The sequence below is a fragment of the Bos indicus x Bos taurus genome, chromosome 22, assembly GCF_003369695.1.
Source record: "Bos indicus x Bos taurus breed Angus x Brahman F1 hybrid chromosome 22, Bos_hybrid_MaternalHap_v2.0, whole genome shotgun sequence".
Taxonomy (NCBI): domain Eukaryota; kingdom Metazoa; phylum Chordata; class Mammalia; order Artiodactyla; family Bovidae; genus Bos; species Bos indicus x Bos taurus.
Genome location: NC_040097.1, coordinates 17,951,530 through 17,968,575, shown reverse-complemented (window position 1 = coordinate 17,968,575; position 17,046 = coordinate 17,951,530). Strand labels below are relative to the sequence as shown.

The window sequence follows — 17,046 nt, the reverse complement described above, 5'->3', positions numbered from 1 at the left end:
AAGACCGTCTATGGAATGGGTGAACATATTTGCAAACAATGCGACTGACAAGGGCTTAATTTCCAAAATGTACAAACAGCTCACGCAGCTTAGTATCCAAAAAAGAAACAACCCAATCAAAAAGTGGGCAGAAGACCTAAATAGATGCTTTTTTGAAAGACGACATACAGATGGCTAACACACTTAGAGAAATGCAAATCAAAACTACAATGAGGTACCATCTCACACTGGTCAGAATGGCCATCATCAAAAATCCTAAAATAAGAAATGCTGGAGAGGGTGTGGGCTTCCCTGGTGGCTCAACTGGCAAAGAATTTGCCTATAGTGTGGGAGACCTGGGTTTGATCCCGGGGTTGGGAAGATCCCCTGGAGAAGGAAATGGCAACCCACTCCAGTATTCTGCCCTGGAGAATTCCATGGACTGTACAGTATATGGAGTCAACTGTATAGTCTATGCGGAGGGTGTAGAGAAAAAGGGATCTTTCTCCACTGTTGGTGGAAATGCAAACTGGTTCAGGCAGTATGCAGAACAGTATGGCGATTCCTTAAAAAACTAAAAACAGGGTCACCATATGACTCAGAAATCCCACTTTGGGGCATATACCCAGAGAAAACTGTAATTTGAAAAGACACATGTACCCCAATGTCTATAGTAGCACTATTTACAATAACCAAGACACATAAGCCACCTAAATGTCCTTTAACAAATGAATGGATGAAGAGGATGGACACATATGTACAATGGAATACTACTCAACCGTGAAAAAGAATGAAGTCGTGTCATCTGCAGCAACATGGACGGACCTAGAAATGATCACGTTAAGTAAATCAGAGACAAACATCATATGACATCACTTACATGGGGAGACAAAAAAATGTTACAAATGAACTTACTTGGAAAACAGACTCTCAGACATAGAAGACAGACTTAAGAGTTACCAAAAAGGAAAGAGGGAGAGGGATAAATTAGGAGTATGGGATTAACATCAACACATTATTATGAATGAAATATATAACCAATAAGGGCTTGCTGTATAGCCCAAAGGACTGTATTCAGTATCTTTTAGTAACCAACAATGGAAAAGAATCTGAAAAAGAATATCTATATCTATCTATACAGAGAAAGATATACATATATATAAAAAAACAGAATCACTTTGTTATATATAAAAAATGCAATCACTTTGTTATAACCTGAAACACAACACTGAAAATCAACTATACTTCAATTAAAACATTACATCAAGGCAGAAAAAAATAAAGCAGAGAAGAATCAATAAACTTTACCAAATAAAAAAAAGAGGGTCCAAACTCCAGATCCTTTCAAGCACGGGCTGTGCCCTTGGGTAGAGAATACTGGTGCATCCAGCCAACTTTTGTTTATTTACTCATCCACCAAGTACTTACTAATGTCAAGGAATGTTCAAACTACTGCACAGTTGCACTCATCTCATACACTAGCAAAGTAATGCTCAAAATTCTCCAAGCCAGGCTTCAACGGCATGTGAACCATGAACTTCCAGATGTTCAAGCTGGTTTTAGAAAAGGCAGAGGAACCAGAGATCAAATTGCCAACATCCACTGGATCATCGAAAAAGCAATAGAGTTCCAGAAAAACATCTATTTCTGCTTTATTGACTAGGCCAAAGCCTTTGACTGTGTGGATCACAACAGACTATGGAAAATTCTGAAAGAGATGGGAATACCAGACCACCTGACCTGCCTCCTGAGAAATCTGTATGCAGGTCAAGAAGCAACAGTTAGAACCGGACATGGAACAACGGACTGGTTCCAAATAGGAAAAGGAGTACATCAAGGCTGTATATTGTCACCCTGTTTATTTAACTTACATGCAGAGTACATCATGAGAAACGCTGGACTGGAAGAAACACAAGCTGGAATCAAGATTGCCGGGAGAAATATCAATAACCTCAGATATGCAGAGGACACCACCCTTATGGCAGAAACCAAAGAGGAACTAAAGAGCCTCTTGATGAAAGTGAAAGAGGGGAGTGAAAAAGTAGGCTTAAATCTCAACATTCAGAAAACTAAGATGATGGCATCCAGTCCCATCACTTCATCGCAAATAGATGGGGAAACAATGGAAACAGTGACAGACTTTATTTTGGGGGGCTCCAAAGTCATTGCAGCCATGAAATCAAAAGACGCTTGCTCCTTGGAAGAAAAGCTATTTCCAATCTAGACAGCATGTTAAAAAGCAGAGACATTATTTTGCCAACAAAAGCCCATCTAGTCCAAGATCGTTTTTCCAGTAGCCATGAATGAATGTGAGAGTTGGACTATAAAGAAAGCTGAGCACCGAGGAATTCATGCTTTTAAACTGTGGTGTTGGAGAAGACTCTTGAGAGTCCCTTGGACTACAAGGAGATCCAACCAGTCCATCCTAAAGGAAATCAGTACTAAATATTCATTGGAAGGACTGATGCTGAAGCTGAAGCTCCAATATTTTGGCCACCTGATGCAAAGAACTGACTCACTGGAAAAGACCTTGATGCCAGGAAAGACTGAAGACAAGAGGAGAAGGGGACGACAGAGGATGAGTTGCTTGGATGGCATCACCGACTCGATGGACATGAGTCTGAGCAAGTTCCAGGAGTTGGTGATGGACAGGGAAGCCTGGTGTGCTGCAGTCCACGGGGTCACAGAGTCGGACACAACTGAGCTACTGAACTGAACTACTTGCTGAGCTGGGGCTGGGACTGCATTCAGGACCAAGAGCAAAGCAGACACAGTCCTTGTTTTCAATGATACTTCAGACAAAAACCAGTAATTAAAGGAAAAACAGCCACTTCTCATACCGAGGGTGTGGTGTCTGTTTCCACCTCCACCTGTGACACCAAACATGAGGTATCCCATCCCAGCAGCAACCAGTTCTCTGATTCCCCAACACTGGACGTCCAAACATTTCCATTCGAATTGCCTCTGGGCGTCAGTGCAGACCCGAGGGGAACAGGGCTCAGTCCCGTGAGACTGCCCCTGCTTCCGACAACAACTGCAAATGCCCGGGGGCACCAGGACTTCTGACCTACCAGCTACATATAAATTCAGGGGTTCCCATGACCCCCTCCCAGGGGTTCAATAACCTGCCAGAATGACTCACAGAATTCAGAAACCACTTGAATTGCATTTGTGGGTTTATTGTAAGGGACCCAGTTCAGGAACAGCCACTGTGCGGGGGTCGGGGCGGGGGGGAGGCAGGGCAAGAGGCGGCGGGTAGGACAAGATATGGCTGGGAGGCCACCCTCCCAGTGTCTCCATGTGTTCACCAGCTCAGAAGAGCCCTAAAGCCCACTGTTTTAGGGATTTTTACCGAGGCTTCACAATGCAGGTATAAATGGTTATATCATGGACCACTGGTGACTTGTTCAGTCTCCAGCAACTCTCCCAGCCAGGCGGTTAGCGGTGGGGGAGGTAGGAAGGACTGCTAGTCCAGCCCTAGCATTATTAAGGCTTGGTCTGTCTGACAGCAACTCCCCCCGCCCAACCCGAAGGTGTGTGCAGGCCCCCAGCCAGGATACAAAAGAGAATTCTATCACTCAGGAGATGACAAGGATTTTTAGGAGCTCTTTGCCAGGAACCAAGGGCAAAGGCTGAATCTATAACTTTTATTATACCACAAGGAGCCAAAGCTTGGAGCTAAGAAAGCAAGTCCCAGAGTCCAGACTAGCGTGACTTCCCAGAAGAGTGTGACACTGTGGTGAGCCCAAAAGACAAAAACTAGACGGGCAAAGCAGGAACACCCTGGGAACAGCAGCAGCAGCAAGAGAGGGCAAGGAGACCTTAAGTTCAAAAAAGTTATAAGTTCATTAGAAGCGGCTGTGAGTATCCAGCTAGGCGAGCCTGCCCATTCCTAATGGGATCCTCTGTTCCCGCAGCAGCTCCCTGACCCAGTCTGGAAGATTCCCAAGGGCAGGGCTGGTTTGGGCTTCCTGCTATGCCCAGCACTCAGATCACCGTGGATTCTAAAAATAAATACTGACAAATAACCGAATCTGCGCATCCTGCACAAGCCGAACCTTCACACGTGCACGCGTGCTAAGTCGCTTCAGTCGTGTTCGGCTCTTTGCGACCCCCATAAACTGCAGCCTGCCAGGCTCATTCTATGCGATTCTCCAGGCAAGAATACTGGAGTGGACTGCCATGCTCTCCTCCAGGGGATCTTCCTGACCCAGGGATCAAACCCATGTCCTTACAACTTCTGCACTAGCAGGCAGTTTCCTTACCACTAGTGCCACCTGGGAAGCCCAATATGGCACATGCAGAGCAACTAAGCCTGTGCCGCAACTATCGTGCTCTAGAGTCCCCGAGCCACAACTACTGAAGCCCAAGCGCCCGAGAGCCTGTGCTCGGAAACGAGAGACGAGAGTGGCCCCCGCTCCCCACAACTCGAGAAGGCCCATGAAGCAATGAGGTCCCAGCACGGCCAAAAATGAAGAGCTTTTTAAATTTATTTTTAAAAAAGAAAAAAACAAAAAGAGCTTTCCTTCATCCTGTGAGTTATAGTTAAGGGAAAGGAGTTAAGAGAAGTGGTCCCCCAAGAGGCACGCCTCCAGGATTTGCACCCTGGTCTCTGACTCTGGGTACAACCTGTGGTGTTTTTTTATTTTTTTTTTTTACAGAGTGAAACCATGTGCATCTGACCAGGACCAGGTTCTGGGAGGCTGCCGGATGGGCAGTGAGAGGAAGGGGAAGACAGAGGCTTGGAGGCTGGCACTGAGGTGCTGGGCCAGCCTGGTGCTAAGCTATCTGTCCCACTTCACACCCTCTGAGCCATCCTCCCAGGGCAGACCCGGGCAAGGCAGAGCCCGGCCACACCCAGCAGAGGGAGCCTGGCAGGCAGTGTACAGCTGGGAGCCTGCCAGGCAGCGCCTTCTGTCTTCTGTGGTCCAGCCCCTCCCGGGGAGGAGACAGGGGCTGGCCGAGCCGCGCTGAGAGGCCTGGGCCACGGCTGCGGAGGTCAGGCCAGGCCTACCGTGCAGGCATGGGACAGAGGTGAGTCAGAGGCACCGGAGGGAGTGGGACTCACTGCGCACTTGCCGCCACCCCTACGGACTCTCAGAGTCCGTCCTTCCCCGGCCGCCTGCTCCTAGACGCTCCCTGGGAGCCAAGTATGAGCGCCACGGCTCGAATGTGACCGAGATCCTGGCCCTCAGGTAGACACAGCAATAAACAAACAACAAAACAGTAAATGAGCAAATTATCTTGTATGTTATGATAAGGGATGCAGAGGAAACCCAGAGCAGGGTGAGGGGGGCTGGGGAGGCTAGAGGAAGGGGTGTGGGGTTTTAAAGACGGCAGTCAGGTGGGCCTCACTGACAAGATGGCACAGACCAAGGACTTGCACAGGGAGGCAGGGAGCGGTGAGAACATCGGGAAAGAATGTTCTGGGCGGAGGACACAGCCCTGGCCACTGGAGGGGGTGAGGCTGCGTGTATCTGAGCACAGCGAGCAGCAGTTGGAGCGCAGGGAGGAAGTGGCAGAGGGGACAAGGCCAGGCCACGAGGGCTTGCGGGGATCCAGGTGTTAGATGACGGGGTTCTTCGAAGGTTTCGGGCCCTCTGTCTGCAGCCCGTGGCACTCCCCACCTCCCCCACTCAGTCCGTGCATGAATCCCATGTGCCACAGGTGGCTGTGTGACCTTAAAAAGTCTCCTCTCTTCCCGAGGCGCCTGCCCTCTCTAATAAACAGTGATAATACCATTGCATCTGCAGGGTTGTGAAGAAGAGTGGGAATCAACAGAGGCCACCTGTGGGAAAGCTTTACAGCAGGCATCCTGTGAGCTAGACTCTGGGGACCCCAGAAAAGCAGCGCTGGCCACCCAGGCACTCACACTTTGGGAGAGGGACATTTGAATGAATAAGGAATCCTTCCTTATTGTTCACTCTAATAGCAGCCGGGGTGGGGCGGTAACCAAAAGGGGGCCTGGTTCTCCCAGGGGGCCCAGCCATCAGGGAGGCGAAGGGGTGGCCCCGGAGGCTGGGGCTCACTAGGAAAAGTGGGGGAAAGAGCAGGGGGCAAACGGCAGGAGGGGAGTGGGGAGGCGTGGATACGGGGCAAGGGGCATGTGGGTGAGAGGTGGTGAGATGGCAGAGGGCACGGACTCCAGCCCATGAACAGTGAGCACCCGGAACCAGACTGCCAGCAGGAGAGGAGACTGCAGTGTCAGAGCTCACCCTGGCCGCGGGGAGAGCGGGCGGAGGCGCCGAGGCAGCGAGCGCAAGGCGAGGGCAGCACAGGAGGTTAGCAGAGGGGATGGGTGGCCGGACAAGGGGGTCTGAGAGACTCAACCTGGGGGCTGTTCTGCTGTGGGGAAACAGGGGCTCTAGGAGGCCGAGGGGGTGCTGTGAAGGATGCAGGGTCCACCGTGGCTGTGGGGGACACCCAGGTTTGGGGGCAACACGTCACAGACAAGAGGCAAGCTTCCTCCCTCAGCTCCACAGTACCCATCCAGGCTCACAGGAATGGGCCAGCTGAGCCTGGGACTGGTGAATGGGGTCACCGGTCCCCCCGGTGAGACCTCCCCACTCCCTAGGTGCGGCTATAGCATCGACAGAGTGTGTGCTCTGTGGCTGGACACCACCCAGTTCCTGGTCAGCTCCAGCAGTGTGGCTAGAGGCCACACACCTCGCCTCCCTAAGGTGAAATTTCTTCATGCATGACCTTCACTGATGTTTTCTGAGAATCCCCCGCCCCGCAGGCAATGCTTAGAACACTAGCCGCAATGGCAGAACACTAGCTGTGTCCTCAGACTCTGTCGAAACCTCAGCTGGAACGCAGCTGACTGCGGCACCGGGTACTGAGCAGTCACTGCAGGCCCGCTGGACAGCGCCCAGCGCACCACCGAGGGCCCCAGGGGAGGGTGTACAGGAGGAAGGGCCCGCAAGCCTTTAAAGGAACCTGCTTTCCTCCCAAGCAGGCTGAGCTGACATTCGGCCCTGAGCAGTTCGTGCTGCACACAGGTTCTCAGCACAGTCCAAGGCTCAGAGCAGCTGGGCTGGAAGTATCTCTTCTTGGATGCCAGGCAGAGCCAGGCGATGGAGGGCAATCCAGTGCACCGAGTGTCAGCGGGGGACGCCTGGAGCAGTAGCATGCATCCTGACATAGAGAGCGAGAGGCACTCGCAGTCCTTCAACGTGGAGGAACTCACCAACATCCTTGACGGAGGCGCCCAGAACACCGCACTCCGGAGGAAAGTGGGTAAGAGCAGGCTGGGGAACGGAGCCCCGGCTTTCTGCCCACGTGCGTTTCTTGGAAAGACAGTCCCTTCATAGCAGTCCCACCTTCAGATGGGCTTCCCAGGTGGCCCGAGTGGTAAAGAACCCGCCTGCCAGTGCGGGAGACGTGGGAGACGCAGGTTCGATCCCTGGGTTGGGAGATCCCCTGGAGGAGGGCATGGCAATCCACTTCAGTATTCTTGCCTGGGGAATCCCCATGGACAGAGGAGCCTGGCGGGCTACATATAGTCCATGGGGTCGCTGAGAGTCGGACACCCTCTGAAGCGACTTAGCACACGGTATACATCTTCAAATAACAAATTCTGCTCTTAAAATTCCACTATTAGAGATTTGTCCCTTTGGACTATGAAGGAAGCTTTAACATGTCAGTATTCCCTGAGGTCCTTATTCTTCCACGGCATAGCTTCGCAGCCTTGGGCGAGTCGCTTCCCCATCTCAGGACCTCTGACTGCATCTGTACACTGACAGTGGTGTCTGACTGCCTTTCCACACTCATGAGGCACGTGGATGGGAAGCTGTGAAGGTACCCGGAACCTCACCCAGGACGCTACGCTCTCTGTTCTCTGTCCCTCTCACAGAAAGCATCATCCACAGTGAACCAGAGCTTAGCCTGAAGGATAATTACTTCATGACCCAGAATGAACGTTACGAAGCCGCCATTAAGAAGAAATTCCACATCCTCATGCTAGCACAGCGCCTGGGCTGGTCCGAAGGCAGCAGTGAATTACAGTACGCCTCCAGGTGCTTACTCGCAGGGTGCCTCCACCAGAGACGGGTCCACCTGGGAGCCCCCAGAAAACCCAGCCCATGAGCTATGTTCCCCAGCAAAGCTACTGGTTGTTGATGTTGTTCCGTCACTAAGTCGTGTCTGACTCTTTGCGACCCCATGGACTGCAGCACGCCAGGCTTCCCTGTCCTTCACCATCTCCCGGAGTTTGCTCAAACTCCTGTCCATTGAGTCAGTGATGCTATCTAACCATCTCATCCTCTGTCGCCCCTTTCTCCTCCTGCTCTCACACTTTGCCAGCATCAGGGTCTGGGAGTGAGTCAGCTCTATGCCAAGGGTACCACTTCCTGGGAAGCCAGGGCCAGGCGTCCCTTCTCTCCTGCCCCCTGCCAGCCTGAGGGTACTGGGGAACTTGTCTCCGCTGGGCTGTTCAACCATTGTGTGTCTCCCCTACAGAAGTGTTTCTGGAGATTTGGGCTTCGCGATACATCACATCTTCCAGAAAACCATCAGGAGCCTGGGCTCAGAGGAGCAGATTGCAAAGTGGGACCCACTCTGCAGCAAGTTCCAGATCCTGGGGACATACGCCCAGACAGAACTGGGGCACGGTGAGCAGGGGCTGCTGCATGCAGCGTACAGGCAATGCCCTGCTCAGCTCCAGAGGGCCCATTTCCATCTCAGTCGTCACAGGCTGATATACTAGCAAGATGTCACAGCAGGTGGCAGTGTAAAGGTCTTAAGAGGGGGTGATTTTTTTCTAATTTACACGAACATACCGTATGAACTGGTGGTGGCACAAGTCCTTCCTACTGGAAATGTCAGCCACCACCCGCTATCGTGGGCTGGCCATGTGTCCCCGCAGAGCCCACCAGTGAAGGGAGAGACATGCCGGGAACACACTGGAGTGGGAGTGTGCCCCACTCCACACTGGCTGGTGCCTGGGAGCTCCAGGGACACCCAGACGCTGCTAGCCCAGCAGACTCCCGCCCTGGCCCAACGTCTACCTACCCGCCTTGATTCCCAGGGACGTATCTTCAGGGCCTGGAGACTGAAGCCACCTACGATGCAGCCACCCAGGAGTTTGTGGTGCACAGCCCCACGATGACGGCCATCAAATGGTGGCCTGGGGACCGTGAGTATCCCCCCTCATCCCCCAAGGACAGCGAAGCTGGACCGCAGAATAGCGCTGACGGTGGTGTCCAGCAGACCTCAGACGGAGGCACTGTTCTAGGCTGATGACATTGGGCAAGTCCCTTCCCAGAGCCCCAGGTTCTTACGTGGTAGAACAGTTGGGATATGAAAAATTTCATCACTGAGTGGCTAAGAAGCCACCAGAGGCACTTTGAAACAGTTGAGGAAACTGACCCCAACCTTGGGGATGAAGGTCAAGGCCTCTCTCATGTGCACGCTGCCACCCTACACACACTTGGCCTGGCCCCAGGCACTCACCATTCTTCTTGTTGTCTTCCAAGTTAATGATTAAGCTTGCCAGCAGCCAGCGCACAGGGTACACACCAGTGAGAAAAACGAGCCTGCCTTCTTCTGCTTTGGACACCCCAGTGTCCATCAGGCCACTGGCGCCACATCACCCCTGCGGACAGTGGGTGGAGGCTGCGCCCCCACCCGATGCCTCCCAGAGTGTGGGCGGTTTGCCAAATCCCGAGGAGCCGGGTTCCACCAGGGCCCTCTTCCTCTGATTTGAGAATACTTCTTTGGAAAGAGGCTTCCCTCGTAGCTCAGTTGATAGAGAATCTGCCTGCATTGCAGGAGACCCAGGTTCGATCCCTGGGTTGGGAAGATCCCCTCTAGAAGGGAAAGGTTGCCCATGCCAGTATTCTGGCCTGGAGAATTCCATGGAGTGCATAGTCCATGGGGTCGCAAAGAGTTGGACACAACTGCGCGAGTTTCACTTGTCTTTGGAAAAAAAAGATATAACACACGTGAGCAGTCCAACTAAAGCAGAGAGAGAGAGAGGGGGGAGAGAGAGAGGTGAGGCAAGCAGAGAGGGATGAATACTGAGAGGAGAGACCAGTGGAGAGAGAGAGGCCAGAGAAATGAGAGAGCAGCGACCACTGACAAAATTGCAGGGAAGAAGGGACCCTGAAATCAGGCAGGGCTCAAGCCTGAGCTCAACCTCCTTCAGGTCGGTGCCCTTGGCACAGCCCTCTATTCTCTCAGCCGCAGTTTCCTTTTCTGGAAAATGGGACTTGGGCACACCTGCCCGCAAAGACTGGAAATGCTGGTTATCTGTATTCACTACTATCAGGTTGATGGCACAGAGGGTCATTGATAGGTTTTTGAGGACAGGGAGCAAAAAAAAATAGCTTGCTTTTGTCACAATGCCTTTTGCAAGTCACTGCTAGATTTGTTTGGTTCTTTGAGGGTAGCTCCCTCTCTTTGCAATCAGTGACTCTTTGAGGTCTCAAAGGTGCCCACCTGCTGGGGTGGGGGCAGCAAGGCACACATCTCCCTGTGATTTGGGACCCGTGTTCCGACCACAGATCCTTACATACGTTCCCCCCCGCAGCCATGATGTAAAAATCCTGTCCCCCTGATCCCAAAGAAAATAATCAAGAGCATGTACTCCAGTCAGAAGACTGTGGCAGGATCAAGTTTTAAAAGATGCCAAGCTTTCCCAGATTGCTCCATTCAGGGCATTTTCATTAAAATCCGTAGCCTTTGTCAAGCTTTGCCTTTAGAAAAGCAGCCAGAAGGGATGGAGGACAATGGGCCCTCTTAAGATCTCCATCAGCCTTCCTCCTTTCCCGAGCCCATGGGGACTCTGCCCGTGTATCACAGGGTGGCTGCTATACAAACCAAACATTTAGACGGAACTCTCTGTAGCCCCAGCCACCAACTCTCCATAAATCCCTCCAACCCCATCCATTCTAAAGCGAGACACTCACACTAAAGTTCTTGGGGTGGTTCCAGTCATTTCCAAGGATGAATGGAGGCTGTATAAACTGAGGGGTATCCTGACTAAGCACCCCTAAGCTTCCCTGGCTCCACCAACTCCACGACCTGGGACCCACCAGGCTGACCTGGTCCCCAAGCTTCTGAACATGCTGCTCCCTCTGCTTTGCACTCTGGCCTGTGTGGCTCCCCTGGAAAATACTCTTTGCCCTCCAGCCTCCCCAACCCCCACCCTCCTAGGCAGACCAAACAAAGCCCCGCTCCAGCCTCACAGAGCATCCCCCACCCCCAAGCCACCACACTGGTCCTCCTCACAGACTGGGCCCTCCTCCAGGGTCCCGATGGGGAGGTTTGGCCTGCTCCTCTGTAACATGAGGGGTCACACTGGGTTTCTCCCCTCTCTGCCTGCAGTGGGACGGTCAGCCACCCATGCCCTGGTCCAGGCCCAGCTGATTTGCTCTGGAGCCCGGCAGGGCATGCATGCCTTTATTGTCCCCATCCGGAGCCTCGACGACCACAGCCCGCTGCCAGGTAAGCTCCTGCTCCTTCCTCTAGGACCCCTGCCAGAAGACCCCACCAGGCCTCCCTGTCCTGGGCCCCAGAGGTCCATGGGGGAAACTGGGGCCTGTCTCCCTTGGGCAGGGACCGGTCCAGTTGCACAGACCTGGCTCTAACAGGCTGGGTGGATACGAGCAAGATTGAGCACCTGACCTCAGCCTGCTCATCTGCAGCAGCTGTGATAACCCCAACACCATGGGCCGCTGTGAGGCTCGGAGGAGCCAGCATGTGGCTGTGTGCTGACATACGACCCCTCAACTGACGGCCACCCCTTCCTCCGTATCCTCCTAGGGATCACCATTGGGGACATTGGGCCCAAGATGGACTTTGAACACACGGATAATGGCTTCCTCAAACTGGACCACGTGCGCATCCCCAGGGAGAACATGCTGAATCGCTTCGCACAGGTGGGTCCTGGGGAGGGCGCAAGCCTGCATTGCCTGCGAGGGGGCAGAGACACCCCACAGAAAGCTGCTGCTGCCCCTGGGTCCTTCTCTAGAGAGTTGGGTTTGGGGCATCCCTCCCAGAGGGGCTCTAGTGTCCCGCAGACCTGAGTAAGGTCCCAATTTTGGAGCTGTGCGATCTTGGGCACGTCACTTGGCCTCGCTGAACCTCAGAGTAAATGCTCACCGCATTAGGTGGCAGAGCAGTCACGGGGTAGGGTGGCAAGGCCATGTGAGGAAAAGAGAAACAGGTTGAGGATGGTGTGCGTACACACCTCCAGTACAGCCTGCACACAACCAATCTTCGAACAGACATCAGCTGAGTGCTGGAGGAAGTTCTGGGGGGGTCCCCACTTTGCCAGGCATGACCATGGATATGAGGGAAGCTGTGGCTTGTGGGGGGTCTGGGGCGTACCAGGGAGGAGCTGTGAGCTGAGGCATGTGGGCAGTGGGTATGTGTCAGCAAGTACAGGCGAGTGTCAGTTTTAACAATGGCCGTACCAGCACACGGCTGGTGCTGGCTGGGTCTACTCCGGGTGAGCAGCCCGAGGATGCCAGTGTCTACAGTGCAGGGAGGCCCACGGTTCTGGGCGCGGGAAGGCTGGGGAGCCCCAGCTCAGACCCATTGCCTGGCCCCCGTCTACTAGGTCCTACCAGATGGCACCTATGTCAAGCTCGGAGTGCCGAAGAGTAACTACCTCAGCATGGTGGTGGTACGTGTGGACATTCTGCTGGGCGAGGTCCTCCCGCTGCTGCAGAAGGCCTGCACCATTGCCGTCCGCTACGCCGTCATCCGCCGCCAATCCCGCCTCCGGCCCAGGCAAGGGGCGCCCAGAGGAACCACAGCAGCCGGGGCCCCCTCGGTCCCACAGTGTCTGCCCCCTGACCCCAGCCCTCTGCCAGAGTGGGGTGCCAGGAGCACACGTGAGCCCCCTCGTGCACACACAGTCGCCTGGGCCTGGCCCATCCGGTCTGTGGGGTCTTCCTGGCTCCCTGGAACCCTGGCTGACCAGCCGGCCCGACCTGTATCTGTAGGTCATTGTCTGCCCTGCAGCGGACTCAGTCTGTCCACACGGGTCAGTGTCTGCCCCGCACCGCCAGGGTGGACTCAGTCTGTCCACACGGGTCCCGTATGGCTGTGCCAGGCTGAGTGCCATCTGATGGGCTGGGCGCCATGCTGTGGGTGAACATGGCCCTGGAGGTTGTTCTGTCAGCTGTGAATGCTTGTGTCTAGAAAAGCCCGCTGTGACATCCGACTGTATTGGAGACGGTTCTGTCTGGTTGTGGCTGTCGGCTTCTGGCTGTGGTATGTCCACATCCAGGTCCTTCTGTTGTCTGCGCTTGTGTCTGGCCAATACTCTGTCTACTCCACGGCACTGAGGGGCTGACTATACCCTCTGCTTCTTTTTTTTTTTTAATGATTTGCACTTATTTTTCTCATTTTAAAAGTAGCAGGTAATCCACAGGAGAAAAACATAAGTTTTTCTGCTTTAATATGTGTACGTGTACAAAGCCATGTTCCCTCAAGCATGCAGGCGCACACACACACACGCAGTTATCAGATTCACCAGAAAAAAAATATAGAACTGCCCATTACATTTCAATTTTCGGTAGACAAAGAATCTTCTAGAACAAACCACACGGGCACACACCCACGATGCAGCAAACTGGAGTCTGGGCCTACAGGGCTGCAGTGTGAGCTCAGGGAGAGAGGTTGGGCTGGACATGGCACAGCTGACTGAACTTGTGGGGCAGAGACAGGCGGGGTCAGGGCGGTTCTTGCCCCAACTCCACTAAGTGACCCTGGGCAAGTCCTCTGCCCTCTCTAGGCCTACTTCCTCACTTCTAAAGGGAAGAGCGAGACCACCAGGACCGGAACTTGCGAACATCTGGTCTAAGAATCTGGTGGAGTTTCACACCATGGGCTCAAGGATCCACAGGTGACTAATGCAAAGTGGACTGAGGGGCGAAACCAGGCAGGCCTGGGGCCACCCTCAACTCGGCTGCTCGCTAGCTGCGGGACCTCAGACTAGCCGCCCAACCCTCCCGTCCCTCAGCTTCTCCATCTACGAATGGGCCTGACAAGAATGCTCTTCCAGGGCAGTGAGGCACGCCAGGCCCTCAGTCCAGGGTCCTTCGCTGGCAAGCCCAAGGCACCTCGGCCAGCCTGGCTTCAGAATCCTGGGCTGAGGGAGTCGTCTCTGGTGACAGGCGAGCTGGGAAGACGGTATCGCCAGTGCCGTCCTGCTGGGGCCCAGGTTTATGGGCTGCAGAAACGCCCTGAGGATGGTTATAACAGTGCATGTCCAGGTGAGGGGCTGCTGGCCTGAGGAAGAGACACCAGGTTTCACCCCATCCCCAACGGGAGGCCTCTCATGGTCACACTTTTTCTCAACCCACAAGTAGTTACCTACCACAGGCCCCAAATGCTGACCAGAGTCTCAAGCGCTGAGGACACAGTAATGGACGAGGCAGGAGAAATCCCTACCTCGGAACTGCATCAAACCCACGTTCACAGCCTAAGAGGTACTGACTAGGCTTCACGGTGTTCCCCAGCACACAGCACATGAAGCTGGACAGTGAAAGGTCAAGGGTCAAATACCCCGGGCTTCAGGGCCACAAGCCCTCACCTCAAATCCTTGAGACCAGGTATGTTGGTATTCAGAACTTGCCAGATTTTCGCAGGTACATATGCTCTAATTCTGTAAACCTCCACAAGGGGCAGCACCCACCAGCAAACACGCCAGCATTTCTACAGTGAAACGTGTGGGTGTTCATGTGAGATGGAATTTTAAGGCTATTAGTGGTACCATGTCCCTCTACGTCAAGTCTGGCAGTGAGTTATCAACTGTCATTTTTAAGGCTTTTATGGCCTCAGGGAAGGTGGGTGGGGCAGGTAGCAACCTTCTACATCTGCTTTCCTTTCCCTCAGCGACCCAGAGGCGAAGGTTCTAGATTACCAGACTCAGCAGCAGAAACTCTTTCCTCCGCTGGCCATGGCCTATGCGTTCCACTTCGTGGCCAACAACCTCCTGGAGTTCTTCCACCATTCCTACAGCTTCATTTTGGACGGAGACTTCGCACTCCTGCCTGAGGTACCTGCTTCCTGCGGGGCAGAAGCTGGGACCGTGGCTGAAACTGTCCTCCCCCGGGACACAGCCCCAGTCCTGCCCGCCCTGGGCTTTTCCTGCCTCCCCGCCCACAGAAGATTTCCAACATCCCAGCCCACCTCCCGCCCCGGGTGAACCGTATTCTGACATAGAATCCTCCCAGGTCTGGCCCCCAGGAAGCTCTAAATATGTTAGATGAAGTAATCACAGACGGTGTACAGAACACAGGGGGCAATCCCTGGTGTGTCTCTGAAACTCAGAAAGTTCTGAAAACCAAAAGTCACGTAGAACTCACCGGGTGGCACGGTTTGACCGCAACTGCCCAGATTTATCCCACTCGCTGTGAATACATTTTGCAGCAGAAATACCAGTACATCAATCAGCTCACTAAGATGCCCCTGGCTCCTATAAGTGTGTTATATTTAATCCACCTTAAATGCCCTGTTTTACCTTTCTAAAATTCAAAAAATATTCTGATTCCAAAAACACATCTGGCTCCAAGGCCCTCTCAGATAAAGGACTGTGGACACACACACACTAAGATTTAGTCCGTCCAGGCCCTGTGTTTTATGAGCATTGCTTCAGTAATCTGTCCACGCTACAGCAGGCACCATACCCATTTTACAGATGAGGAAAGTGAGCTTAAGGGACATGCCCCTTCCTCCCAAGGACCTGAAAAGTCTGACAGACGGCTAAGGGTCTCCAAGAACCAAAAACTCAAACCAGGTCTACTGCCTGGCGGCCACTCCTACAACCCGAAACAGTGGGTTGACAGTGGACCCACACGCTCACAGACAAGCTCTCCAAAATCTCTGCTTGTGGGGACAATCTGCAGCTCCTGGATAATGGCGAGACCGACCTGGGAAGCACTCTCTACCTGAGATCCCGGAGACACTGGCCTGGACACTTATCCTTTGTTCTTATCAGCCCTCCAGTGACACTGCCTCTCTCTATGGCCCGAGCCTTTGTCTTCTCATTCATCAAGTCATGGGCTGAGGAGACAGTTCTCACCGCACAGAGCGGTGCTCAGCACCCGTGGGCGCTCTGTGAGTGGCAGGCACGTCGTTCCTGACGCCACCTGACCCCCTTCTTATTCTCGCAGCTTCACGCGCTGAGCGCAGGTCTGAAGGCCATGCTGTCGGACTTCTGCACCCAGGGGGTCGAGCAGTGCCGCAGGGCCTGCGGTGGACACGGCTACTCGAAGCTGAGCGGCCTGCCCTCCCTGCTCACCAGAGTGACGGCCTCCTGCACTTATGAGGGCGAGAACACGGTGCTCTACCTGCAGACGGCCAGGTAAGGCCCAGGCCTCTGCCTGGCCCCCAGGGATCCCACCGAGCTGCTGCCTGGGTTGAAGCATCATCTCACGCCCACGGAGGGAGCAGACTTTGGGAAAGCCACGTGGGGGCTGCCCAGCTCCCACACCGTGTCTCCAATCCATCCCCTCTCCCCAGACCCTGCAGCCTCAGCCAGGCCACCAGCCCCGCCCCCTGGACCACAGCATCAGTCTCCTCATTGCTCTGCGGCTTCCCACCTGCCTCACTTCAGTCCTTTCTCCACAGGCAGCCAAGGGACCTTCTCAAAGCTTAAAGAAGATCACCTCTTTCCCTGGCTCCCAATTCTTCAATCACTTCCCTCAGCTCCCAGGAAAAGGCCACACCCCACACTGCAGCCTAAAAGGACCTTTCGATCTGGCCCTGCCTCCCTCCATCCTCTCCCCACCTCCTCCTCTGCTCACTTCTGCGGGGCCTCACTCCCCTCCAGCTGGCTCTTCCTCACCCTTCAGGTCTCAGCTAAAACGATACCTCCTCCAGATGCTCCCCCTGACCACTCTGTCTAGGGCACCACTCTGTCTAGGGCAGCAACTGCCGTTCCCTTGGAGCAGTTACACGATCTGAGCGTCTCTCTCTGTGTGCTGGGGGGCTCCCTGCGGCATGCCCAGGTTTAGCGCACAGTCTGCGCCGGAGGCCCCACCCTGAAAGGCAGGGAGGAATGACTCATTCCTTATCCCCTCAACAGGCAGTTTCTTCTCTCGTGCTTCT

At 53.9% G+C, this 17,046-nt stretch overlaps 1 protein-coding gene across 11 annotated transcripts in view; it reads left to right on the top strand.

Moving 5' to 3' along the window:
* Nucleotides 1–4,912: 4,912 nt before the first annotated feature.
* The window catches only part of ACOX2 (acyl-CoA oxidase 2), a 30,740-nt gene continuing 18,606 nt past the window's right edge, over nt 4,913–17,046 (top strand). Inside the window, exons 1-11 of one of the 11 annotated variants that reach the window (XM_027522527.1) lie at nt 4,988–5,013; nt 6,554–6,659; nt 6,981–7,218; nt 7,835–7,997; nt 8,440–8,591; nt 9,008–9,115; nt 11,308–11,427; nt 11,746–11,861; nt 12,545–12,717; nt 14,830–14,992; nt 16,110–16,300. In XM_027522527.1, coding sequence (XP_027378328.1) covers nt 5,003–5,013; nt 6,554–6,659; nt 6,981–7,218; nt 7,835–7,997; nt 8,440–8,591; nt 9,008–9,115; nt 11,308–11,427; nt 11,746–11,861; nt 12,545–12,717; nt 14,830–14,992; nt 16,110–16,300 — 1,541 coding nt within the window. In that variant the 5' untranslated portion in view covers nt 4,988–5,002. The other 10 variants (XM_027522526.1, XM_027522528.1, XM_027522529.1 and 7 more) reach the window with 10 other exon arrangements.